The 26,032-nt window shown below is 37.6% G+C and overlaps 2 protein-coding genes across 9 annotated transcripts in view; one reads left to right on the top strand and one right to left on the bottom strand.

Moving 5' to 3' along the window:
• LOC107657692 (dysbindin-A) overlaps positions 1–6,959 on the top strand; it is an 18,500-nt gene extending 11,541 nt beyond the window's left edge. For 2 of the 7 annotated variants that reach the window (XM_016445889.1, XM_016445887.1), the window contains exons 8-11: positions 4,162–4,317; positions 4,745–4,771; positions 4,922–5,065; positions 6,255–6,959. In XM_016445889.1, the coding sequence (XP_016301375.1) occupies positions 4,162–4,317; positions 4,745–4,771; positions 4,922–5,065; positions 6,255–6,547 (620 nt within the window). In that variant the 3' untranslated portion in view covers positions 6,548–6,959. The remainder of the gene's footprint in view (positions 1–4,161; positions 4,318–4,744; positions 4,772–4,921; positions 5,066–6,254) is intronic. The other 5 variants (XM_016445892.1, XM_016445891.1, XM_016445888.1 and 2 more) reach the window with 4 other exon arrangements.
• Positions 6,960–12,332: 5,373 nt separating this feature from the next.
• LOC107657689 (protein Jumonji-like) overlaps positions 12,333–26,032 on the bottom strand; it is a 34,066-nt gene continuing 20,366 nt past the window's right edge. The window contains exons 6-18 of one of the 2 annotated variants that reach the window (XM_016445880.1): positions 24,491–24,654; positions 20,521–21,511; positions 18,171–18,649; positions 17,991–18,083; positions 17,769–17,887; positions 16,910–16,980; positions 16,621–16,735; positions 16,433–16,538; positions 15,872–16,054; positions 15,599–15,723; positions 14,744–14,921; positions 14,472–14,579; positions 12,333–13,600 (exon numbers count right to left, since the gene is read on the bottom strand). In XM_016445880.1, the coding sequence (XP_016301366.1) occupies positions 13,442–13,600; positions 14,472–14,579; positions 14,744–14,921; positions 15,599–15,723; positions 15,872–16,054; positions 16,433–16,538; positions 16,621–16,735; positions 16,910–16,980; positions 17,769–17,887; positions 17,991–18,083; positions 18,171–18,649; positions 20,521–21,511; positions 24,491–24,654 (2,891 nt within the window). In that variant the 3' untranslated portion in view covers positions 12,333–13,441. The remainder of the gene's footprint in view (positions 13,601–14,471; positions 14,580–14,743; positions 14,922–15,598; positions 15,724–15,871; positions 16,055–16,432; positions 16,539–16,620; positions 16,736–16,909; positions 16,981–17,768; positions 17,888–17,990; positions 18,084–18,170; positions 18,650–20,520; positions 21,512–24,490; positions 24,655–26,032) is intronic. The other variant, XM_016445881.1, reaches the window with a different exon arrangement.

Raw genomic sequence — 26,032 nt, 5'->3', positions numbered from 1 at the left:
ACATACTTACAGGCTGTGAGTCAGAAGCGCCAGACTGTCCTTGCAAAGTTGGAACTGCCCCACTTTATAGAAACGGCCTTTGTGCCACAGACGCATTAGGCTACTGGTTCAGGAAACAGTCCTCATCCATCCTCCATAAAATGTGTTGCACACATCTGAATATTTGGGTTGAAGTGCTGTGGAACAGTGTTGTAAATACAACTTAACCACTGATTTCTAGTTGTGTCCTCTTTTGGAAGGCCAAACAAAGTAGTTTCGCTTTCACAACGAAACCAACATCGACTCCATGACATGGCAGCGGCGACAACAGCGAGAATAAAAGTTACGCCTTCTTTCTTTGCGTGAACATTTGGGCGGCGTTATGCAAATCTTCCCACATCGTGGCATAGACATGTGGGGCGTGTTAGAACGAGCCATTTTAGGTAGGCGTGGTTGACTCTGAACTTTTATAAAGAATATCTCTTTGAATTTGAGACTTTAGTCTTTGCAACTTTACAGATCTTCTTTATGCACCAAGAGCTTGTAACACTCCAAAGAGAAAGGAAAAATTGAAATCGCATCATATGACCCCTTTAAGAATACCTTTAACGTGTAACCGATGATTTCATCCCCACAGTATTTTCAAAGGATGTTGTTCCTGAACTTCCTGATTTGTGTTTGTGTGAACGGTTCTTATTATGTGTTTCTAACACAAGATTTCTAGAATCTTTTGATTTGAGAAATGCAGTTAGAAACAAACCAGGGACTATTTATAGCTCTTTGTCCATTCTAATTGACTGGGTGTTGGACAGATGACTGATATTGAACCATCCATGTGTTGAATGAACTGTCAGTCCAGAAGACAGTGTTTATACATTCCTCTTCTGTTTCCTCTTCCTGTTGCTGGATTCTGGGGTTCTGTTCTGTGTGTGGAGGCAGGTCAGCTCATTAGAATGAGTCATTAACCTGTCTGGCCTTAGGGCTGAACCTGCATTACCATCCGCTGCCAGATCCTCCACTGATTAGCTTCAAGATGCACCATCTTTGATCGGCAGTGCTGCATTTTCCTAATAGAAGACTGATGGACATTTTATGAAAATTGTCATCAGTGAAATTTGGCCATATTCACAGTGAGCAGTTCATTCATCAACTGTGTTGTTGAAGTTTTAGCTGTAGTTTTCTGTGCATTGGCCCTCACAAACGTTCTTAAGATGTTTCCTTTGTTTTTGAGGAATGTGTGTGGAGGATGTGACAAGTGTGATCAGAGAGCCTGGGGCTCATCCCGTGCTGTCATCTATCATTAGCTGTCACACAATGGAAAATGTGACGAAAGGCACAGCTTATCCCCGCAGATTTAGTTCTTTCATGCCATATCCATGATTTAGTTCTTGTGGACATGGAATCTTTCAAGGAGGAGGAAGCTATTCATTAGCACTTCCATTCATCTCAGTGGCACTTGCTCAGATGGCGTAGGACCCCCCTGGAAGTATGGCAGCTCATGACTGCTGTGTTCTGCTGTCTGCCTTTTTTTTTTGCATGCATGTAGAACCCTTCAAATAAGTTGAGTAATCTTCTATAATTATTAAATAATTAAAGTGTAATTAGAAATAAACTACCGGGTGAGTTTGGTATAATTAAGATTTTTTTAAATGTTTTTTTGGAAGAATTCTTTTATGCTCACCAAATCTGCATTTATTTGGTAAGAAATACAGTAAAACATTAATATTGTGAAATAACTGTTCTATTTTCTGTTAAGAAACCTTTCTTCTTTTTATCAATATTGAAAACAATGTTACTTAGTATTTTTGTGGAAACTATGATGCACTACCATTAAACAAAGAAACATTGATTATAACAATTATTTGTAATTGAGTACCAATAATAATTGAGCACCAAATCACCATATCGGAATGATTTTTAAAGCATCATGTGACACTGAAGACTGGAGTAATGGCTTCTTTGCATCACAGAAATAAATTACATTTTAAAATCTATTAAAATTGAAAACAGTCTGCTTAAATGCAGCCTTGATGAGCATAAGAAGTTACTGACTTAAAAAAAAATAAATAAAAAATGTGACTGACCCAAACTTTTGAATGATATGGTTAGAAATATTTAGCCTAAAATCTTAATATTGAATGAGAAAAAGAATCATGTGATTTGTCATTAACTTAAAATATTTATATTAAAATTAAATTAGCATAAAATCAAAAAACATTGATTGCTACCTAAAACAGGTAGTGTTATTGCTGTAAAGAGATTGGATAATGATTACCCTGCTGTGAAATATTGATTTTACGAGTGTGAGGGGTTGAAGCAGGTTATTAGCGTAGGTGGCATCAGAGGAGTGCCAACCAAATATCATCACTAAACTAGTGTCATGAAAATAAATGCATACATATTCAGTTAATTTTAAATCTGCTTGCATCAACTTCTTTTACATAGCCTCTTTTTGCAAGGCTAATATTGGGCTGAAATGGACAACAGTGGTTTCCTAGTGAGCATGCTTACATTCAGCCTAGCACTTACATTTAACACTGTTCAACCAGCATCTGTTTAAAAAGAATGTGTGGTAGGACTGTGGTTAAGAAGACCACATCCTAATAGCAGAGGCACATTTCACTGCTTCGTCAGTGGACTTCTTTTCCTCACACAATGAGGATTCCTTACACAGGAGGATTACGACGCTAGACAAAGTCTGCTCTATACAGTATTTGATGTTGCTATGTGCATACTTGCATGTATTAAAGGTTTCTTTCTCCAGAATGCAGGGAGATTGGTGACCATGACTTGAAATATTTTGTGTTTGGAATGTTTTAGAGAAAGTTTTGCTTAAACTGTGGTTTTTGGTGGACAAATTAACCTTTCATTCTAGAAAGTTGCATCTAGGATGTGTCACCATAAGCTTTGGCAGGATGTTTGTACCATATCTGTTTAGGCGTACATCACACCCATAAACACCACAGTGACATTCAAATAGCACAGGCAGACTTCCTGCTTTTCAGAGAAGAGAATGCACTTCCTCTGAAAGATAAAGAATTTAACTGCATCTCGTATCACTTATGGTCTTGTGCCGCTCACACAAAAGAAGTGTTGCGTTCTCTGCCTCCACTACTAGAAAAGCATCACATTCTGCGGTAAGCTAGCATGCTTGAAAGACACTTGTGTAGGCTCTTGTTCTTTGTTGTGCTGTAGAAAGCATGTTTGAAAATGTATGCAATGTTATCTTGAAGTTCAGATGTCAGAGGTTTGGTTTAGATATTTGCAAAGTGTCTTGGGAAATGCATATCAGGCAGATATTGGAGCTGGTATTGTATTGATATTGGAACATGTGTGTGTGGAGTTGGGCAGTTTAATTCCAGAGATCTCAGAGATGATTATTCTACATTTAAATGTGTTTTTAGAAAGTTAAAAAAGGTTAAAAAACAACAACAAAAAAAACGTTTATGTATGTTCTTGCAACACTGGGTTTTCAAGAGTGCAAAATTTCAGCGCTGTTATAATTACAAAACAAATATTATGTAAGAACACTGCTGTTCAAACGTTTGGGGTCAGTAGTATATTTTATTTTATTTTATTAGAAAAATAATTTAATAATTTTATTCAGCAAGGATGCTTTAAATTGATCAAAAGTGTTTGAACAAAGACTTTTACATTGTTAGAAATAAATTATGTTTCAAAATAAATGTTTCCAACAAAATATTAAACAGCACAACCAATTTCAATTATGATAGTAATAAGAAATGTTTCTTGAGCATCAAATTAAAATGATTTCTGAAGGATCATGTGACATTGAAGACTGGAGTAATGGCTGATGAAAATTCAGCTTTTCCATCACGGAAATAAACTACATTTTAAAATGTATTCAAATAGAAAACAATTATTTTTTAAATTGTTGTAATATTTCACAATATTACAGTTGTTACTACAGTTTTATCAAATAAATGCAGACTTTGTGAGCGGTGAGAAATGAAAATGAATTAAAATGATCATTTTCATTAATTATAATTTGATTGTTAAATTAAGTACTATTTAATTGCTATAAGCAAATGTTTCTACATTGATTCTCTGAGGATTAGCCTTTTTCCCTTTCCAGTTAATTTTGTGCTTCCATCCCCCATCTCTCTCTCTCTCTCTCTGTCATTTTGTAACCTGCTTGGTGTTTTATGTCTCTCTCTCTAGCGGAGCTCGATGCAGAACATGCTCGGAAAGTGCTGGAGATGGAGCATGCGCAGCAGGTCAAGCTAAAGGAGCGGCAGAAGTACTTTGAAGAGGCATTTCAGCAAGACATGGAGCAGTACCTCTCCACAGGATACCTCCAGATCACAGACAGGAGAGGTCAGTTACTTATTTTAGAAGGACCACTTCTGCACATACTTGTTCAAATGTCTGAAATTGATTTGAAATGCTCTTAACAACCCTTTTTCTTTTCATATTTACTCTCCTCATGTAGTGGCATATGTGTTTAGTGGCAAACATATATGACAGTAAACAATGTTTTAGGAGTCATAATGCGATTGTTCTGTTTTTCTTAAACAGCAAAATAGTTTGAATCACAGCCACTCTATATGATGTTCTGCTCAAGGCTGTGTCCTTCCCGTCATGAATATTTAAACATACTGTTACTATGTTAAATGGGAGGTTAAAGCGCTTGTGCAGGGATGTTGATGCTAAACTGATGGTCTTCTCTTTCCTCTCTCCTGCCTTAATGCTGCCCTGATGTGTGAGGTACTTTATGCTTTCCCCTGCATCCCCCATTTTTCAGGACATCTTCTTTGTCCTAGGCTCCTCCGTTCGTGTGCCAATCTATTCATTGTAATGTGTTGTGAAATTTGCTTGTGTATTCCTGAACTAACCCTGCTGTTCTGTAGGTTTTGAAGTGATCAGCTGGTTTGGTGTTAGAGTTCACAAAGTGAAAGGTTTATTTCTTTCTCTGGGGCAGATCCATTAGGCAGTATGTCCTCAATGGAGGTGAATGTTGACCTCCTGGAACAAATGGATCTCACGGATGTGACCGATAATGAGGCTCTGGATGTCTTCCTCAGCTCTGTAGGGGAAGAGAGCAGCGCTCAGTCTCCTGACACAGGTTGGGCTTTGCTTTTAATGAAACTTGATTTCATGTTTGTTTGTTTATTTCACATTTATTACAGATCAAACATAAAAATAACTACTGTGCAAAAAAACAGAATCAGTTTTATTGGCAAAGTGTGCTCACACACAAGGAATTTGTTGTGACATTGGAAAGCCCAGTACTTAACTGAAATCCAAGATAAAGAATGTAAAAACATACACAAATGCAGTTTACACAATTATATGTACAAGTTGTTATTTACATGGGTAAAACAGGATAGTGGTCGTGCAGAGATATGTTGTTTGTGCAGGTATATAAATAGAAAATGTAACAAAAAAAGAGCATTAAGTGCTCATAATAGAGATGGCTTGTGGGAAGAAACTGTTCTTAAAGGGATAGTTCACCTTCATTTGCTGGTCTCCATTGACTTCCATAGTATGGAAAAAAATACACTATGCAAGTCAGTGGGGACCAGCAACTGAAGGTGAACTATCCCTTTAAAACAAAACCTGAATTTGTTTTAATGTGTTTTGGGTGTGTTTGGATTTGTTCCCACTAGTACAATCAGCTTTTAGGACATATCTGACTCAAACCACATTTGTAAATGTGTTTTAAAATAGGACTATTTGCAGATCCAGATCAGAATTCAAGAGTTTTCTCACCTCTCAGGATGTGATGTGTATATGTCATCCATGATTAGGAATACACTAATATTTGTACTAGCTTGTCCAAATTAAATATAAAACACCAAAACCAAAATCAGTTGTTGTAGCAACATTACAATTTTATGAATAATGGATATTCATTTTGAGATTTGCTAAAGATTTAAGTGTTTTTTAAGATTAACTATTAAAATATTCTGTATTTCTGGGAAATATAGCTGTTTGCAGCTGCCAATATAAATGTAGGACTGATTTTTACTCTGTCCTCAACAAGTTTTACCATATTTAATGCCATTACACTAAATACCGCAGATAATTTAGCACAGTAAGAGTCTAATGTGTTTAGTCATTCTACTTATTCCAGCACTCATTAAATTGATCAAAAGTAACAGCATTTATAATGTTTAAAAAGAGTGCTGGAATGAGTAGAATGACTGTGAACACATTCGATTCTTACTGTCTCTCATAGCAGGTTGCGACTGCACTTCAGGACTAATTAATATTCTGAAATAGATGGTGTGACACATTATAATCTTGTTCAGCAGGTGGCCCGGCTCTGGAACCTGGCTCATCCCCCTCAGAGATCAGCCTGAAGGTGCCCTCACAGACAGAGCTACGGCACACCGTCTCCTCCATCTCATCCTCCTGCACCGACACCATCAGCGGTGTGACCGAGGGTCCGGATGAAGAGGATGCCAGCGAGGAAAGCTGCAGCGGAGACTCTCCACTGGTCCAGTCAGATGAGGAGGAAGTACATGCTGACACAGCCCTCATGGGCCTCCCAGAAACAGAGCCACTCAAAAGCTCAGACGACAGCGACACACAGGCCCTCTAGTGGCCACCGATGGCAAACGCACTCATTTAAGTTGGTTTCTGGAAATGAAAACCTGTTTTACATCAAGGCCCAGACAGAAGGAGTGCTGAAGACCAGCCAGATGTTTCTTCATGGCTAAATGCACACTTTGAGATGAAGATTTTGGAGCCTTATAGAACACTGTTTGAGCTCATTCAGACTGTTAGCACTGTGATTTTTGTTTTATTCTTTCCCAATATAAAAAATCAACTCAGTGTATGATACAATTCTTCATATTACCTATTGCATCAGAATGATATAAACATTTTACAGTGTTCTTGCTAATATCACTGATGTATGTTGCATGAATTTGTAATGCGGAGCTCATTTTTGTATATGACATTATTGAGCAGATTGAAAGACTCTGAAATAAAATAAATATACCTTGAAATAAGACGGGTCTCAAAGGCGGTCTCAGTGTTGGACTGATATTTCATATCATAGGCAAATATCTTCCACCAACAATTTCACAGAGAGTCTCTGATATAAAAATAGCTGGGAACATTTGGACCATCTGTGGTCACAGAATTTACAGGCGGCTCCCCGTACAGCAAGCTGTTGCTCTCAAACCCTGTTACCTCTGGGAAAAATATGGAGTTATCATAGTAACTGCAGTGAAATGAAGACAATGAGATTGAAAGGAAGGGTATTTCTGGGGCTTCGGGTAATTGGTTTAAAAGAAAGAGTAAAGTCTGACTATGGGTTTTGATAAGAAATGACTTCAAGAACAAGGGATGATTGAAAAGTTCCACAATACAGTATAACTGTTATACTGTGATAAATTATTACTATTAAAAATTAAAATGTTGATTTGGTGCTCAAGAAATATTTCTTAGTTTTGAAAACCGTTATGCTGCTTTTTGTGGAAACCAAGAAACATTCAATATTTTTTTTTGATAAATAGAACGATCAAAAGAACAGAATATACAAAAAAAAATTTTGTCGCACTGTAAAAGTACTATCACTTTTTAATGTGATTATTGCATTTTGAATGCTAATGTATGCTTGCTGAATAAAAGTATTAATTGCTTTAAAAAAAATACTGAAATCAAAAAGCGTTTAAAATATATAACACTAACAATAAGGTTTCATTTGCTAACATTAGTTAACATTAACTGACCAAAAAAAAATTCATTAATATATACTAACACATTATTAAACTCAACAGCTGGTAATATTAATGTACCTGTGCTAACATGAACTAACAATGAACAGTTGTATTATTTTACATCTGTTATCAGCAGATACCGGTTAATCTTTAAAAACACTATAAACTTAACACTGTTAAATGTAGTCTTTTGAATAGACATTTTTCATACGGTGCATTATAATGTTGTGATGCCTAAATTCACATCTAGCATTTCAAATTATTAATTTTATTTTGTTTTTAAACTTGTAGTGTTTTGTATAGTATGTTTAGTACAAAATAATATGGAATTATAATTTTGGCCATTTTACCAGTTCTTGTCTATAACATCAAAAAATACAGTACATTTTTGGAAGGATTGACAAGTGATTTATTTATTAAAACGAAAAATATACAAACCTGAAAAGTAAAAAAAAAAAAGTAACCAAAAAGATCTCCACTGGACTGGAGGACTGAGTAACTGCATATAAATAAACAGTACAAGGATCAGGAGCATTACTGTATAAAATAGGGTGAAAAGCATAACAAAAGAAAAAAAAATCATTTTAAGGCCATAAAAAAAGTATACAACCACATTTTGGAAACACTGTTCAGTTTTTTTAAACCTTAAATACAAGTGAGTCATTTGGAAAGGGGCGACTACCATGTTTGATTACAGGACTTCGATACAGTCAGTGCAATGGGTAGCTAGGCCTACACAATAGTTTACCTTTGGGTAAAAGATCTTTCCTTTCGAATAAAAAAAGTAAAGCTAAAAAACTAGGGATCACCACTATGACATACTTCTCAGTGATTTAAGCAGCACTTATTTTTTTGTATGTTTTTTGTAGCAACCCTGTTGACATCTAATTTATATCGATGAAGAAACCAATGTAGAAGTAAGGCTTTTTCTTCATCTCGACTCTCATCCAAACCCCTAAAGACCTGGGGCCGTATGTATAAAGCCGCTCAAAGTAAAAGTTTAGTCTTAAGTGTGTCAAAATTCTAAGAATGACGTAATTTTACTCTTATTCCTAGACTTAAGAATAAGAGTGATTCATAAAGGTTCCTAAGTGTTAAAAGAGGTCTCAGCTCCTAAATTATTTAAGAGAGCTGGAGAGGTCTCCTAACCTAGTTAGAAGTAATAAGATGTCAGAAAAGAGGAGACGACAAACACTTTCCAGCGAAAATATATTGGACTTATATGATAATATGGAGTTGATAAAACGATACAAACTTAATTGTAAAGATCAAAAAGTCTTTTTTGATAAAAACTTTAACTGATAAAGTAAAAAATTTAATAACCTCTTCCACTCAACAAGTCAATGCTCTAACAGCAGACATGAAAGTAGTAATGAATTTTTTTTGGCTGGAAAATTGGAAAAATGCAGCAATGCACCGGTGATGACACAGTAAGCAGGTTCTTACATATTGTGGCACTAACCCCACCAAACACAACAGTGGCCAAAAGTGATGCTTTGATTTTTTTTTTTTATGACCCCACATTTCACTTAAACCGTTAAAATACAAAGGACAAAAAAACACTGACCAGTGTTGCCAACTGCTCACTTAATGTTGCTAGATGACCTCATAAAGGTGAGTTCACGGATCTATATTTATATTTATATAGATCAGTGAACTCGCCTTTATGACGTCATGGGAGAGTCTCGGAATCAACACTTAAGTGTCACCTCAGTCAACACTTAAGAATCAGTCTTAGACTTTACTGAAAGTTCCTTTTAGCGTCTTTATAAAAGTCTCCTACTCTTACAAAAGTCCTACTTTTTACTAAGAATTTTTTGACACTTAAGTCAAAGCTTAAAAGGAGTTTATTATTGTGCTATCGACTGGCTGATTATCCACCTTATTACACAGCTCCATGAACATGAAATATTGATTTGAGCTTATAATATTATAAAATATTTTTTTTATAGGTTTAAAGGGGGGCGTGACCAAAAAAGTTTGAGAACCACTGCACTATAGGAAAAAAAGTGAAGGGAAAACAGTCCGCCTAGCAGCAACTGGATGAACGTTACATTTACATTTACTTTTAGTCATTTAGCAGACACTTTTATCCAAAGCGACTTACAAATGAGGACAAACATTACATATACAACCATAGAAAATTAATCTACAGCCTACATTAATTTCAATTCAGGTTTCTTTTAATAAAACTGGACTTCTGAGCTTCTAGCCATCTGACAAAGGTTGTATGCTCATCATATAGCCTTTAGCTTATATTAAAATTAATACTGTCCTCCCTGCCAACTTTTATTACAGTCAGTAGTTGTAGTAACCATTTTAGTCAAGACAGCCAATGAGCTATTTTAACTGATCTTGATTATATGAAAAGTCCTCAGCGTGATACAAGAAACATAAAAGTAACACAGGTATGTTGCCATATGTTTTTTTATGTTCCCCATAGGGATTTTAAAGAGTAAAGATTTTTGTTAAAGAGTTATACGCCATGAACCAAACTAACCAACAATGAGGTGCATCTCAACATTACAAATTTGATTTGAAGCAAAAATGAATTTAAAATTAGACAAAATATAAAGGTACAAAACTGTGTACTTAATGGCTTTAATGAGAGAAAGAACTACAATCCCTTCTAGAAAGCATGGCCCGTATTCACAAAACATCTTAAGGCTAAAAGTAGCTCATAACTTGCCAATTTAGGAGAAAATCTTGGGTGTGTCAGTCTTAAATTTTTGCTCTAAGAGTATTTCACAAAGAATTTTAGCACTAAAACTAGCTCCTAAATCTGTGAAACGTTAGGAGTAGTGAAGAGGACTCCTAAGTCACTAAGACCGAACCACAACTATACTAAAATGGCTGTTGCCGGCAATCTGCCTTGGAATGTAAACATTTTAGAAACATTTGATGATAATGGGCTTTTAAAAAGGTATATCGCCTTAATTGCGGGGGTATTATGACTGTTGTAGAACTAGTCGGGGACAATTTTCCTTTGATTACCCTATATCCTTGCTTTCATGAACCAGTTGGGCAAGAAGTAACAGCTCTTCTTGCGTCTAGTTTGGTTTTCTTTTACATTTGCATGTCTTACTATCAGCCATGATTATTCCACTCTGTTAACTAAAAGGCTGTTTATATGCATATTCACTAATTGTTTACAAGAAGCATACATGTAAGAGGCTGACAATTAGCTAAACATATACTTGTTTAATTAGTGACTCTTAGCCTGCATTTTAAAATATTTATTTGAATGTGGCAACATAAAATTGTGCTGTACAATATTTCTACGTATAAATCTCTGACAGAGACAATCAGCCAATCACTGTGTGCATAGTAAGCATGCAGACATCATCCATAGCAACGAGGTCAACCCCGCCCCCTTACTCTTAGCTAAGACTTCTCTCTATTCCTTAGTAAAAGTTTGTCTCAGCAGCTTTGTGAATTGGTTTTAATAGAAAACTCTTAGCTAAAAACTTTTACTGCTATTTAGGAGAACTCTTAGTGGTAAGATAAAATGTTTTGTGAATACGGGCCCAGATCTAATTTCCTTTCGGAAGATCATTAAGAATCTTGATGTGTCATACATCAAAAATGCAATCAGACTCTGGGTTTTGTTTTGTCTCATTAATGTAATTTAGATGCAATCTCACTTCTGTTATCCATATTTTGTTCTTAATATCAACAATCTATCATTAATGGAGTTTGCCATCTTCCACAGCTGACATCAGTGATCAAACCCTTTTCATTCTGACTACCAGTTGCAGTAAAACAGGCTTTTTTTTGTATCCACACATTAACATTGCTGTTAATTTTTTTCCATATGTCACTTGTGAAAGCATGTGGCAAGAGCGAACCAGAACTTGTCTAATGTATTTTTCTGGATTATATAGCACATTATAAGAGTGCTCTTGTGTGCAACTATCTGATAAGCATCTTTTAAAAGCAGCTTTATCTACATTCTAAATTATAAACATCTTAAAGAGTGTCTAAATGTCTAAATTTAACATTTGACAGGAAACATATTAGGGACATATTGAGCATCAGTAAAGCACCTAAAAAGACATGCCATCAGCGATATTTGTGCTTTCTCATATACAACCATGTGCGTCATCTACTATAAAAACACTTGAGCTCTGTGTTGCTGATCACAGTAATGATTTTCTTATTGAATCACCAATATATTGTGTGAAATTTTTAGAAAGCAGAGATAAGAGCATAGGCTTGTATAAGAGCACTTGTATTCAATAGAGCCAGGTGTCGGTGTCGGTGGCATCCGTGGATATGCATGTGATAGCTGAGAACTGCACATTAAAAATAGTCATTATTGGCACAAAGTCCAGTTTTTCTTTTGTCCTCACAATGACATATGGTAGGGGGTGTGAAAATCACCCCGCTTTAGCTTTCTGACAGCCTCATTCATTTTAGCAGCACAGTGCACCGCTTTTGGAGAGGAAAAGGCTTAAACTGAGAAAAAAAAAAACGGAGAAAGCATGCAGGATGCAGATAGCCCGATCTCATTATGGTTTGATGAACTGGTGGTGAATATGCACAATTTGAGTTTTTAGAAGAAAAGTCCTACTTTTTACTAAGAATTTTTTGACACTTAAGTCAAAGCTTAAGACTATTCTTAAGAGCATTTCTGAGAAGTTTTATACATACGGGCCCTGAACTCAAAGGCTCAATTTAACATGTACTGGCATATAAACATATTTGGGGCTTTTTTGTTAGATAGAAGTATTTTGCAATAGTATTCGATGAAAATGAAAGATTTAAGAAGATTTAATTTTTAATGGCAAAAAAAAGGTGGAGTATTTTCAAGAACCACTTGTAACCAATTACAAATAACCAATTTGTAACCAACTTATTTGTAACCAATTACAAATAAGTCAAGGGGACAAAAGTTTGTGGGATAAAAGGGAAAGTGCATTTACAATTGACAGTAACTTTAAAAACAAGTACAAACTGCCCTCAGCATCAAACTTGTTGTTTGTACTCCAAAGATTAGTAAAAGGCCTCAAAATGTGCTTTTAAAGGTGGGGAGTTCCTAGTGTATTCAACACAAGGCCTCGAGATCTCCAGGTGGGAATCTCTAATCGGTGCTGTCAGAAACGCTCACGAGCTCCTTCACGTGTCGGATCTATGTAAAAGTGTCAAGCCCTGCAATGTAGCTGGAGAACTGAAATGCCAGTAACCACAATAGATGTAGTGTTTGACTTGTGGGCTGTAATCTCACATGTTCGTTCTTGTTCTTGACAGCTTTAAGACGTAATAAACATGAGCCCAAGAGACAAACAGGCCGTAAGGGTGATGGAGAAAAGTGTCACTACAGCACCAGTTAAACACAAATGATAGGAATAGTATAGGATATATTTATATCTATGTATACGCATATCTATACTTGATTTAATGCTAAAACAACCCGAAAATACTCATCTAAAAACCAATCTCAATACTAGTGCAAAAGGTTTCGTGCTTGTTGGATGAGACCCAATAGCCTTATGTCAGGTGCCCCAAACAATTGTGTATTCGCCCCCTTGTATTTGACGTGAAACGCGATGAAACATTTAACCTCCGTACATTCAATATATTGGACTAACCAGCCAGTAACTACATGTATCTGTAATACAAAAGTGCAATATAACAGCTTGTTGTATTGATATTATACACTAGGTACAAAGAGTAGAGAAGAGTGTTTGTACACAAGTATTAGGAACAGCTGATATAAAAGGAGACCTGGAGGAATGTCACTGACGGTCTGATCTGGTCTGGTCTGGTTAGGAGCGGCCGGTGTTCTTTGAGGCGGCGCTGGAGAGGGGGACCTTTCTGGGGCTTCGTTTTGCTGGTGTCTTGCTGGGGCCAACGGCTTTCTGCTTCACTCCACCCATCTCCAATGCTCTGCCACACACTCGATTTACCAGACTGTTGATCTGCTCCTGCGCAAAATAGGGTGGGATGCTTGAAGTTACATATTTACACTGAAAAGTTAATAGTGAAGAGCAATTTCATATTATATTCGTACTGTGCAGTATACAACAAAATGCTGCAATTAATACTATTAATAATATCGAAAATTGTTATTCATTATAATTCAGACTAACAAAATTATAATCAAAATAAAAGAACATACTTTAAAAATTCATATTATATTCGTACTGTGCAGTATACAACAAAATGCTGCAATTAATACTACATGGCACAATGCAACAACAAATGGATCAGTTCGAAAATTGTTATTCATTATAATTCAGACTAACAAAATTATAATCAAAATAAAAGAACATACTTTAAAAAATTTTTTTTTATTTTTCTTGCCACTTGATAAATTTAACATATAGTAATGCAACAAATCATTTTAAACTAGGAATCCAATGATATTAAAATTCTGACCGATATTCAACTTGTATACTATTTTGATAGTAATGTATGAAATGGATATTCATTTTGAGATTTGCTAAATATTACATTACATAAGTGTTAATCATCTTTTTAAATATGATTTTTTTTTAGGATGACAGCGAAGTAGTCGAAATATAAGAATCAAGGAAATGAGCATGTATCATCATTCAGAAAAAAGTCTTGGTTTAGTACAATTTTTTAAGCAAAAGTGACAGTACAGACTTTTGCATTGTTACAAAAGATCTTTCCGACTCCACGCTTTTGAATGGTAGTGTGTAATGAAATAAATTCTGATTTTGTTTTAGACATTACTTTAAAAAAAAAAAGTAGAGAGTGTACAGTTAATGCTATTCCAAACTATTATATATACTGGTATTTTATATCCACTTGCTGTAGACAGTCAAGTACCTCAGTGAAACGAAACATCATCTTGAGGCCACGGGGGGACCTGCGCTTCTGGATGTATCGAAGAGCACATTCCAGACAGAAAACCACATTGTCACTCTCATGAACAACCTGTTGAAGAAGAGACAGGGAGAGTACAGCATATGCTAATATATTATAGCATAGCTAGACCAATTAGCCTGAGGAAATCCCTGTGTATAAAGTACATCAACTGATGGTTATTGTTTTACAATGAAATGTAGGATATGAAGTGATGAGTATTGTTGTAAATTTACCATGGAGAGGTAACACAAATGCTGACACACTTGGCAGCGTCTGTCAGCCGTGTCTTCTGTGTATCTCGAGCGTTGCTGCTTCTTCTTGTCTGCTTGAGAATCGCAGTGTGTGCCGTAGCGCGCAGACAGACGGAGCCCGGCCTCGAACAGATCCCTGCGCTGGCTGATCTCTGCATCCCTGAAAAAGCACGCAACAGGAATTTGACCCAACATTTATGGACAGTTTCTGAGATTTGGAAAATTTCGGAATATTTTCTGTATCTAAAAAATATTCATCTTTAAAAACGGTTTTAATTTAACAATGCTAAAAAATGCTAAAATAAAAATTATTGTAAATGTTTCATACTACACATTATAACGCAGTAAACTTGCACTTGTACATACATTTTAGTTTGTAGTTTTACTGTTTTGCTTATTTTGATCACATATTTTAGAATTTTAGAATATATAACAAAAATGTGTGTTGGAAAAATGAAAATCTGAATTTTAATAAAAATGAATCCCTAATAACGTTGTTTGTTTTTTTACAGTAGTTTTACAATTTTATATAGATCAATTCTTTTCTGAAGGTGGATTTTTTTTTATATATACTAATGCATCTTTTTATTTTGTATATTACTAATATTGTTGGCTACTTGACAAATTGCTTTTGTTTCCTAAGTCGCTAAATGCAGAGATGTAAATGATATAATGAATCTGCTGCTCCACAATATCCTCACTTCAAATAACCCCGATCAACATGCAATCGGCAAAACACTGGTCATCAAAGAAAGAAATTAGAATTTGGCCGAGTTTCTGGCCATTGAAGCTCAATAAACGAGTCAAAACAAGCCTCAGGATGTGTTTCGGACAGACCTGAGATCTTTGATGAGACTGGAGACTGCATTCATGAGCTGCTTGTTGTCCCGCTCACATGTAGTGATCTGGTAGAGCAGTTTCTCGGTGGAGAAAGGCTCCTCTATACGACGCCGTTTAAGGTCCTGCAAAGCAAACACGACACACGAGCGTGAAAGCGCCATACTCCCACAGGAAATAGGCAAAACCTCACTCACAAAAATACAGCTCTATTTGAGTTGAACCAAGCCAAGTTCCAGCTGGCTTTGTCCGTCCCTGCATCGAGTCTCTCACCTTAGCTGCCTCGTAGCCCAGTTTCATCCACTGGGGGTTGGCGAAGTGCACTGTCTCTGAGACACTGTAGCCACAACACACCTTAGACACAAAGGTCCCTGGGAAACATACCATGAACTGACCACTCTGTTGCACTGTCCGGTAAACTTTCACCCCCTTTCGACGGAGCACCTCTGGAGAAATCTGTCATGAGGATGAAGAGATAAAAGTGAAATAAGTAACATCACATCAAAACACATTCTCCTTTACATTACAGAAAGAGGGTGAATTTATAGGGACAGTCACCAAAAATGGTCAGTTTTACTGCTTTCTGTGGAACACAAAAGATGATATGTTGAAAAATGTCTCAGTTTTGTTTTTTTTGTCCATACAATAAAAGTCCACTGTTGTTTTGGGTCCTATTTACCATCATTATATGGACAAAAACGTTTTTTCAAAATATCTTGTGTTTTCCACAGAAGAGATTAAAACAACAGCATGAGGCGAATAACTTATAACAAAAAGGTTAATTTTTGGGTGAACTATCCCTTTAAGAGAAACCTGTTTATGTTCCTAACTCACCATAATGTTCCTCTCTAGCATCTCCAGCCCTGGAGTGCCGTTAGCCTGTAGCAGTGTGTGTACTACTTTGTCAAGTTTTGATTTTTCTTCAGCTGGAATACAGTACCTGAGGATGAGAGAGACATTTATTAGGGAACACGCCATTCAGGTTCAGTTTATCGCAGCTAACAATCTCTTTAAACTCTTACCAAATGCAGTCAGCACCAGTGTGTAGGTAATCAATATACGGAAGGCTGTTCTGGTCCCGACACCAGCATGAGGTAGAAAAGACCATGCCTATGTTCAGCCAGGGGATGGTCACTCCTTCATGCAAACACAAACAGATGAACGCTTACTGCTGCACAGATTCATCAGCTTCGAAAGCAGATCAAATATACGCATCATTCTAAATCATCTAGTATGGGATTCTAACTTAACTCTTGATCATCAAGGTGTTTTATTGTATGCGTGAAAGTTTTGTTTTTCAGAAAACATTACCTGGCACAGCACCAAGATGACGTAAGATGGATCCTGAGTTATTGGAAAGGACAGTAAGATTCCATCCATGCCTTGAGAGCAAAAATAAATCAAAGTTAAAGTCTAACAATACTTAATGCACTAAAACAGGGTTAAATAAAACCAAATCCTATTTTGGTTATCTTCTACAGGTAACACTTTACAATAAGGTTGTATATACTAATAAAGCATTTTTGCATTTTAGTAATAGTATTAACTGGTATTATATTTTCAACAGAGTTTACACATTTATAAATGTCAATAAAATGGTTAATGGTGTTAATTTGTACATATACTACTAGGGATGTACAATATCAGCCAATATTGGATATTTAATCGTGCCTGCTTATTTCCTATGTTTTTACACTAAGATTTCAAAGTTAATATTTAAAAACACTTATAATTTAACAATAGTGCAGTCATATTTGATAAATTGCACAAGCAAAAAAGATCCATTGTCTGTTGTCAACAGTGTAGCGATGTATGAAGCAAAGCTCACGCAGACGTCACTGTCAAAGCAAGCAGCTTCTTGTTGGTCAACGTGACGAATCTGCATGACCAACTTGAACCCATTGGGAAATCTGTGTTTGGAAATCTTTCATCCTCACACAAAATTTCAGATCATGTATCCTATTAAAATTACTGGATTTTGATGGAAGTCAATGGCTACCATCAACAGTTTGGTTACCAACAATCTTCAAAATATCTTCTTTTGTGTTCAGCAGAAGAAAGAAACTCATACAGGATTGGAACGAATGGAGGGTGTGTAAATTATGACAGAATCCAATTTTTCATTTTTGAGTGAACTATCCCTTTAATGTAAAAAGTTTAAAACCCTTACTTTGAAAATGGCTCAGACTTGCCCACAGGAAATCCACTCCCATGAGTCTTTGTATCAACCCTCCCACAGTGCACAGCAACATGGCATTCCTTTTCCTCAACCAATCTCCAGTACTCCCTCTGTAACAGTTAAAAGACATGACAGTGAACACGATTAAAAACATCACTTATTTCTGCACATAGAAAAACATGATGAAAACAGCTTGTCAACATGAAGATATACCTCAACTTCAGCAGTGTCTGGCTCTTTGCTGAAGCACATGTTCATAGTATTCCTGGCTGCCCTGTAGAATGTCGTCAGAGAGAACGACTTTCCCTGTGAAAGATGGACAAACAATGAACGACTGATGCTTAAAAAAGACCATGTTCATAAATATAAATCCAAAAAATAAAGCAAAAATACCCTGTATATGCACTTGTGATGTTCATTTATCACCCCTTCTTCCTCCCCTCTCTTCTCTAGTCTTCTCTGCCGGGTGGTCTTTGCCGTGGGGTCCAGCTCTCTGAGGTGCTCACGTGCTCCGCTTCGGTGCAACGCTCCGTTCACCAGTCCATTTTTGGGCTCGGAGCGTGGAAGCAGCAGAGCGGCATGCTGGGATATGTCTCCCTGGCCCTCTAGGGGCCCACTTCTTCTCTCCAGGGCCTCTTTCTCCGCCAGCACTTCCTTCTCCAGCTGGGCCCTTTGGGCTGGGGACAGGGAGTCGTAGGAGAGCAGGTATTGGCAGTACGCCTCCTGGAGCTTGGCCAGCCGATCTTGAGCCGAGCGCGGGATGCCCAGCAGATCGGCGAGACGGCCCCACGACTTCAGGTCTGTCACCTGCTGCATTCCCCCCATTTCATTTAGGATCTGGAAGAATCTGGCCAGGTCCAGCTCACAGCCGCCTAATAGGACGCAAAAAGGATACAAATAAATCACTGCGTTGCTGCAAATGGCTGTTTCTTTAATTTCGCATCACTCTTATGTGTGCGCACATACCCCATTAGTCACAGGCTTACAAACGGCTCGCATTAGTGCCAGCCATGTCACTGTTTGAGTGGCACATTGAAACTAAAGAAGGATTTGAGGTTGGCAAGGAGGCAGTGGTTCTATCTGGCATCGCCTAGATGATTTTCCTCATTCAGTCAACAAGAGACCAGATAGAGCCATCTATCTGTCTTGGCTCTAGATGCACTGTGTAATCTCGTCAAAGGAAGCTGCCTTTGCTATCAGGAGCTCACTAATCTGTCCAAACTGAACAGGTCAGTGACTGAATGACCAATAGATATGCACTTAAAATATAGCTGCACAGCCTACAAGTGTAGATAGAATACTTATCTGAATATTAATACAGTACAAAAACACCACTTATTGTCTGAGCTAAGACATTAATGTAATTTACTTCAACTAAAGACAACGTAGCCTGAATTTAACAGAGAATTTGATGTAATGGGTATGAATATAAAAATATGTTGGACCTATGACCAGTATAAGGAAAGCTCCTTTGAAACTGTAGCTTCTGCTTCATAATCTGAAGCAGTTCCACTGCAGTCAAGCTAGTAACAAAGTAGTTTCATAACAAGGTAAATATTTTTATAATTAATGTGATGATATTATATTTAAAGCTGCAGTCCGTAACTTTTGGTGCTCTAGCTGTTAGTAAATAGAACTGCGTGCATCTTGCGGAAGAACATTGTAGCCGGAGCTACTTCTCTCTGTTTATGTCTATGGCGAATCACGCAGGTACTGGGCTACTCCGCAGCAGATGGTCCTCACTGCAGAACACAAGATCCAGGAGGCGAGGTTGGATCCAGATCCAACTCCTCCCACCTGACATATACCTAAACCTACTCGTCTCCACCCCCTGATCCCTAAACCCACCCATCTCCACCCCTAAACCTACCAATCTCCATCCCTAAACCCACCATCTCCACCCCCTAGATGTGGATCCAACCACGCCCCCTGGATCTTTGTTCTGCAGTGAGGGGATACTGCTCCGCAGCGGTACCTACCCGAACAAGTCTAAAATAGTCAGAATATAAACACTTATTATAGGTGTACCGTAGTGATTCAGGACAAGCCAAAAACACAGTTTGGAAAATGGATTCATGGTGTAATTATTATATAAATTTTGTAAATTTTGAACACAAAAAAGTTACGGACTGCAGCTTTAAACAATATTTTTCGGACAAAACTTAAACAGATAAATTCATACAAAATACAAGTAAAAAATAAAATACAACCAAATTAAAATATAAAATAGTGATGAACAGGAGCAATTCATTAAATATTTTGCTATAAAATGATTCATCCAAATGAACTGATTTGAATGGAATGAATCAGACTTTCCAATGCTACATATGAAAGAGAGAGGAGCGTTTATAACAAACTGATTCACTAGCATGAATCTTAGCATGAGAGGAGTGTTTAAAAAAAAAAATGTCACCGCAGTGAATCAAACTTTTTCACTATAAGACAAAATGATTCACTATAAGGAATCACACTTTCAAATGCAGCATATGAGAGAGAGATGCATTTATAACAAACTGATTCACTAGAATGAATCATACTTTCTAATGCAGCATAAGAGAAAGAGGAATGGATTCACAATAATGAATCAGACTTACCCATGCTACAAATGACAAAAACACAAATTTTAAAATCGAAGCTTCTGTCACACCACTAAAAAAAGTGGCTGTCATTAGTAGCGTTGCTACTTTTATTTACTCCCCAGCACTGTTTTCAAAACATTGTTTTCCTGTCCAGCACTTCTTACCTATAAGTGGAGGCTCTTCCATATTAATGCCTTGTGTCCACAGGTGTCTCCTGATGCAGGCCAGTCGCTGTACATTTGGGCCCCAGCGTCTGCCCAGCTTGTGCACGTGCTGCACGTACGAGACGAAGCGCATCTCCTCTTTAAGCTTACACTCGGGACGCCAATCTGCCGGTGGAACAACCCGGTACAACCCATACGCCTCCGCTTGCCCCCGCATAAACTCCATATAAGTCATTGGGTCGTGGAGCTCGTGTGTGCTGGGATAGAAAACAGGAACCTCCATGACCTCTGCGCTGCGCCGGCCTCGCTCTTTAGGCTCAGCTTGGTTGAGGGGCTCAGTTGTTTTAAAATGATTGCCCTGTTTTAGTGAATTGCTTGTTTTGGGGGTCTCTGATATTTTGGGGGAGTTGGCTGGTTTTAAAATGTCTTGTGTTGAGGTAGTGGGGCTGTTCTTGGCCAGAACGGTGGCTTTACAGTGCATCTGTTTGGTGAACATGAGCTTCCCCGCCGAGGCCCGTTTGGGCCGTTGCGATCCTGCCACTTGCGGTCTCACCGGCGTCTCCTGAGCTGCTTTCCTACGCCGCGTCTCCAAGGGAACCACTTGTACTTTGACCCTCTTAGCCTCGACCTCTGCTCCGGTCACACTAACCCCGGCTAACTCCAACTGCCTCTTTGACTGTCTCAGTCCGTTTCGTCTGGGTGGGAAAGTGTCCTTCCCACACAGCCTCCCAGCGGTTGCTGGTGATAGCACCTGTTTTTGCATCTTGGCGTGGCTGGTTTGGGCTTTTCCTGAGTTAGAGTGCTGAGGGTGTGTGTGGGTGTGGCGTGTATGTGTGCTCAGGCTGAGCTTGGCCTCTTTGAGCAGTCTGGCTTTGGTGTAAGTCACGTGGCCCTTGGGGTATTTCACAGCTTTGGTCGGTGGAGTGCGGAGTTCTCTCGTCTTCCTAGAACTGACAGCGGATGCTCCCGATGTTCCATTCATTTTGGAGGCCTGAGGGATGACAAAAATGATTTGTTTTGTTATTTCATTTATTTACACTCTAGAAAACTGATTATGCAGTAAACACAACATACAAGGTGTTGTGTCACTTCTATTTTTTTAATCTAGTTTAAAACACATGTAACAAGTTCTGAGTATTCATCTAGTATTATTTGTATGTTGGTTTCATATGGTTAAAAAAAAACTTTATTCCATTTTCAAGAAAAGTTTACTGACTGTGAAGTTTTTAATAATTATTTTTATACATTTGAATCAATTAATAATTCATAAATATCATTACATTTTTGGAGAAGGTCACCAATTTTTACAACCTGAACTAAATTTGCCTCGTCAATTTATCTGATATTTAAAGAGACTTACTGACCTTGACAGAGTCTTCAAGGATCCTCTCTATGGCATAATTTCCCGTTTTATGCTTTTTTAATGTTTCTGCATGTTGATTGCACCACAAGTTTGATTTTGCAGACAAATGTTTTTTTTTTTAAATGAATATAAATGTTAATAACAAATTAATATTAACAAAAAACAGTGAGCATTTTTATTAAAATGTTTATTGCAATCTTAAATTCTTTATTATTTTAATATCAATTATTTAGTTAAAAGAGTATGGAAAACTAAAATTTTTCTTTTCAAACATTTTTTTAATAATGCTTTTCTTCTATTTATGAATTAAAATATACCAAATTTAATTTTAATTCTGATTAAAAATGTCATTGTATGTACAGGTGCATCTCAATAAATTAGAATGTCGTGGAAAATCTGTGTGCATTGAATTTATTTAATACACGAGTTTCACAATTTGAGTTGAATTACTGAAATAAATGAACTTTTCCACGACATTCTAATTTATTGAAATGCACCTGTATATACTAGGGGCTGCACCGACTAATCGACTAGTCGACTTTAATGCTCTGTCGTGACGCTTTAAGCTTGACGTCGACTAGTCGCTGGTCCTATAGAGGGCGCAACAGGATAAGAAATCTTTGAAGGACTTCCACATTTATGCTCCGTTTCCAAACAGTTAAAATTACAAATAAATGCATACTCTGAAAGCGCTCCACAAGACATGTTAGATTATATTACTGGATGCTCGAAATTGAACGGGAGAATGCAGGTTTTAAACAGCTTATTGTACAGGTAGGTAAATGAATCGCCGTTCTAATCTAATGCGCTGCTGCACTGTAACGCACACGCATTACAGACAGTAGCTCGTACATCACGCACGGAACGCGCGCACACAGAATCATTCAGCGCGGAAATGTATTGTCAACATAGCCATGTGGGCAGCGCTGTGTCATATGCCATTGCTGTGCACAAGGTGTTTATCGGTGAGCGTGATTTGACCAAGTACAACATGTTCCTGGATCAACATCCTTGTTGATCCAGGAACATCATTCCAATCATGCAATCAGAATTGAGAGATAACTTTTCAAGAAATGTCAGTTTTAGGCTTACAATCAGGATTAGGTGCTTCTACACCCTTGTTAATCAGCTATCATTTCCCTCTGATTTTAGGAATAAATTATGGGTAGGATTAGTTTTAGGGGTAGGGATTGGGTTAAATCTGTATTTTTGGACAGTAATGTTGATCCAGGATCAACAAAAGATGTTGATCCAGGAACATGTCTTACTTGGCAAAATCACGCCGACCGGTGTTCACAGCTCCAGACGTATTTGTTCATTAATGACGTCATCAGCGACTAGTCGACTTCGACTCGACTTTCATCACATAAAAGTCGACTTTAAAAAATCAGAAGTCGTTCAACCCCTAGTATATATTATACAGTTTTATCTAAAGCAACTTAAATCACTCAATTTTTATCTAAAGCTATTTTAAAAAAAACTCAATTCATTCAATTTTATCAGTACACGCATTGCTCAGGAATGAAAAACTATGATCCTGCTGCAATTGTTTGAGCTACAGTAAACACTGTGGTTCTGCAGTGCTACAACATGAGTTTGGTGTTTGCTCTACTTTTACGGATGACGTGATTTAAAGGCAAGGACTGAGTGTTGTTGTCAAGAAGAAGCAAACACAACTTCCTCAAACTGAATGCATAACAGCAACCTCCAATTATTCACTCTCAAAGTGACCATATTCTTCCACTAGGGGACTCAGTGGAGCCGTTCCTTCTTTTTTTAGGGAGCTCTTGCACGTGACCTGGGCCATGTACTATCATTGTTCCATTTGCATGCGATGGGGGATGGGAGACGATTCATTTGACTCAAAAACCAAAGTTCTTGACAGAAACTTCAACAGATCTACAAATGGTCCACCACATGGAGACAGTTCATGTTTACAAAAAACTGGACACAGTATGTGGTACTTGCACACTCCACTGGATTTGACTGTGTGTGGAGAGAGAGGGGAGGAGAGATGACATCATGTGTTGCTATAGGCCTGCTGCAGGATAGTAGGGATAGGGTAAAGCTAACCATATGCTGCTCTGTGAGCCCATAGGACGCTCTGGCAGAAAAGGGAGGAAATTTTGATGAACACAAATGGGTCCTACTTAGTCTCTATTATCCCACTGTACTGTACTGTACTGACTGAATTAGCAAACAGTAATACAGAGGCAAATGACACCGCACTGAAAAATTGGGAAAAACTTCCACATCAGTGTCATACACTTGGGAAGGAAGCTACAACTTTATTGTTGTAAATACTATAGTGATGCAAACATGTGGTCAATTTCGCTTCTAGGCAGCTCGAGGGACTGGGATGTCCGAATAATATTTGACAGATGTTGATTAAATGCTTTGATATTAAATTAGTTGATAATAAATGCTTTGCAGTTGACCAGAGAAATTATGAGCAATACTTCTTTTTCTCTTGTAAAAATTAGCTCAAGATTGGGAGAAAACTATTATTTTTATGTTGAGATCACAAGAAAATTAAGGCAAGGTCATAGGAAAACAATACAGAAAAATGTCTGAACAATGCAAAACAAAACAGAAATCCAGTCATACCTGTTGTTTTTGTTCTTGTACAGCCCTGGTGGGTCTTAGATTGTGTGTAGTGGAGGTCCTAACTGATGCTACAGTGTTCTTCTCCTTCCCATGGACCCTGTCTCTCCCTCTGGCCCTTAAACTGCTCTCATTTTCCTCAGCAGTTCGTGTCTGTCCATTAAATACTGGTAGAGGAGAAAGCATACAACAGATACAATGTTAAGAAGTCTTTTAGCAAATTTTGTTGAATATCGGCATATTTAATTTCTAAAAGCAAAAGAAAATGTATTTATGTCTTTATTTTAATGGGGTTTTTTTTGGTCTGTATTACAATGCACAAGGGTGCACAATGCCTGATGGTTATAGGCACTAAATTGACTGATTTAACCAGATGGTTTCCCTCCTAGGTGACCTAAACCAGATGATTTAGTACTATAGTGGAAAAAGACCCAGGTTTGAGTCTTTCTGCTGAATGGTCCTGCTGTACCTGACTGCTCTGCTTTCCACTTTCTGTGCACTTGACTTGTAAATTGCTCTTATAAAAGAAGACGGCCAAGCAGCTAACAGAGTCTGCATAGAGGCCTTGTCTAACACACCAGAATTTATGGGATTTTAAAGCTCAAATATTGTAACAGCAAAGCTGCTTACAGGTCTCAGACGAACATCAATAAATCACCAAAACGCAGTAACGCAAATGACTGAATGCCACTAAAAGTGCTCACTTTTTAGAAACAGCTAAAGACGAATCTCTTGCTTTCGACTGTAAGAACAACATAATATTGCATGAAAATCTACTATAACAGATCTTCATTCTTCCTGAGAGCCACCCACACTGCACATGGACAAAAGAAGCCTCTATTAGCTAAATAGATGTTGAACTGAACAATGTTAGCAGTAAAACACTAAACAAGCATTGAAATGCTCTTTGGGTCACTTTAGTAAATGAAAGCTTCTAGAGGGACCAACTTATCATTCAAACAGTTTGGAGCTCGGCCAATGGCGCACATAAAAGTGTCATATTCAGCATGTGGTCTCGTACAATATGTAAGGAGAACTGGCTCTGGTTTCGTTATAAACTATGGATGCTCAGCATGACTCCCATCTTCATTAGGTAGCACACAGTTTCCTTTCAGCACGATATCCCACATGCAGACACAACACACCGCGCAGAGACTGAATTTAGAGCAGGAGAATTTCCACTAAAAACTCTTGGTCAGTGTTCAAGTATCTCATAAGCATGGGGCGTGAGGTGTGTACGCGCTCTGGCGTAGTTCACGCAAGCGCCGGAAGTGATCTCTCGTGCGTATACGTCACTCATTGTTTACACAGTGCACAAACATTGTCGGGACGACGGCTAATCAAAATGGTACTTACTTGCGCTTATCTGGATTGTTCAAACCGACTTAAAACTAAAAGATTACTTTCTCTCGCGCGAACTCATTCGAGAGTGGTGACTTTCCACGTATTCCCAACTTCTGAGCCTGCTCACCTGAAGTTATGGTTGATTGCTCTTCGGCTGGATATCAACACACCCATTAACGTAAACTACGCCAGAGCGCGTAC

The sequence above is a fragment of the Sinocyclocheilus anshuiensis genome, unplaced genomic scaffold (assembly GCF_001515605.1).
Source record: "Sinocyclocheilus anshuiensis isolate Anshui unplaced genomic scaffold, SAMN03320099.WGS_v1.1 scaffold43, whole genome shotgun sequence".
Lineage (NCBI taxonomy): Eukaryota > Metazoa > Chordata > Actinopteri > Cypriniformes > Cyprinidae > Sinocyclocheilus > Sinocyclocheilus anshuiensis.
This window is presented reverse-complemented; position numbering and strand designations above follow the sequence as displayed.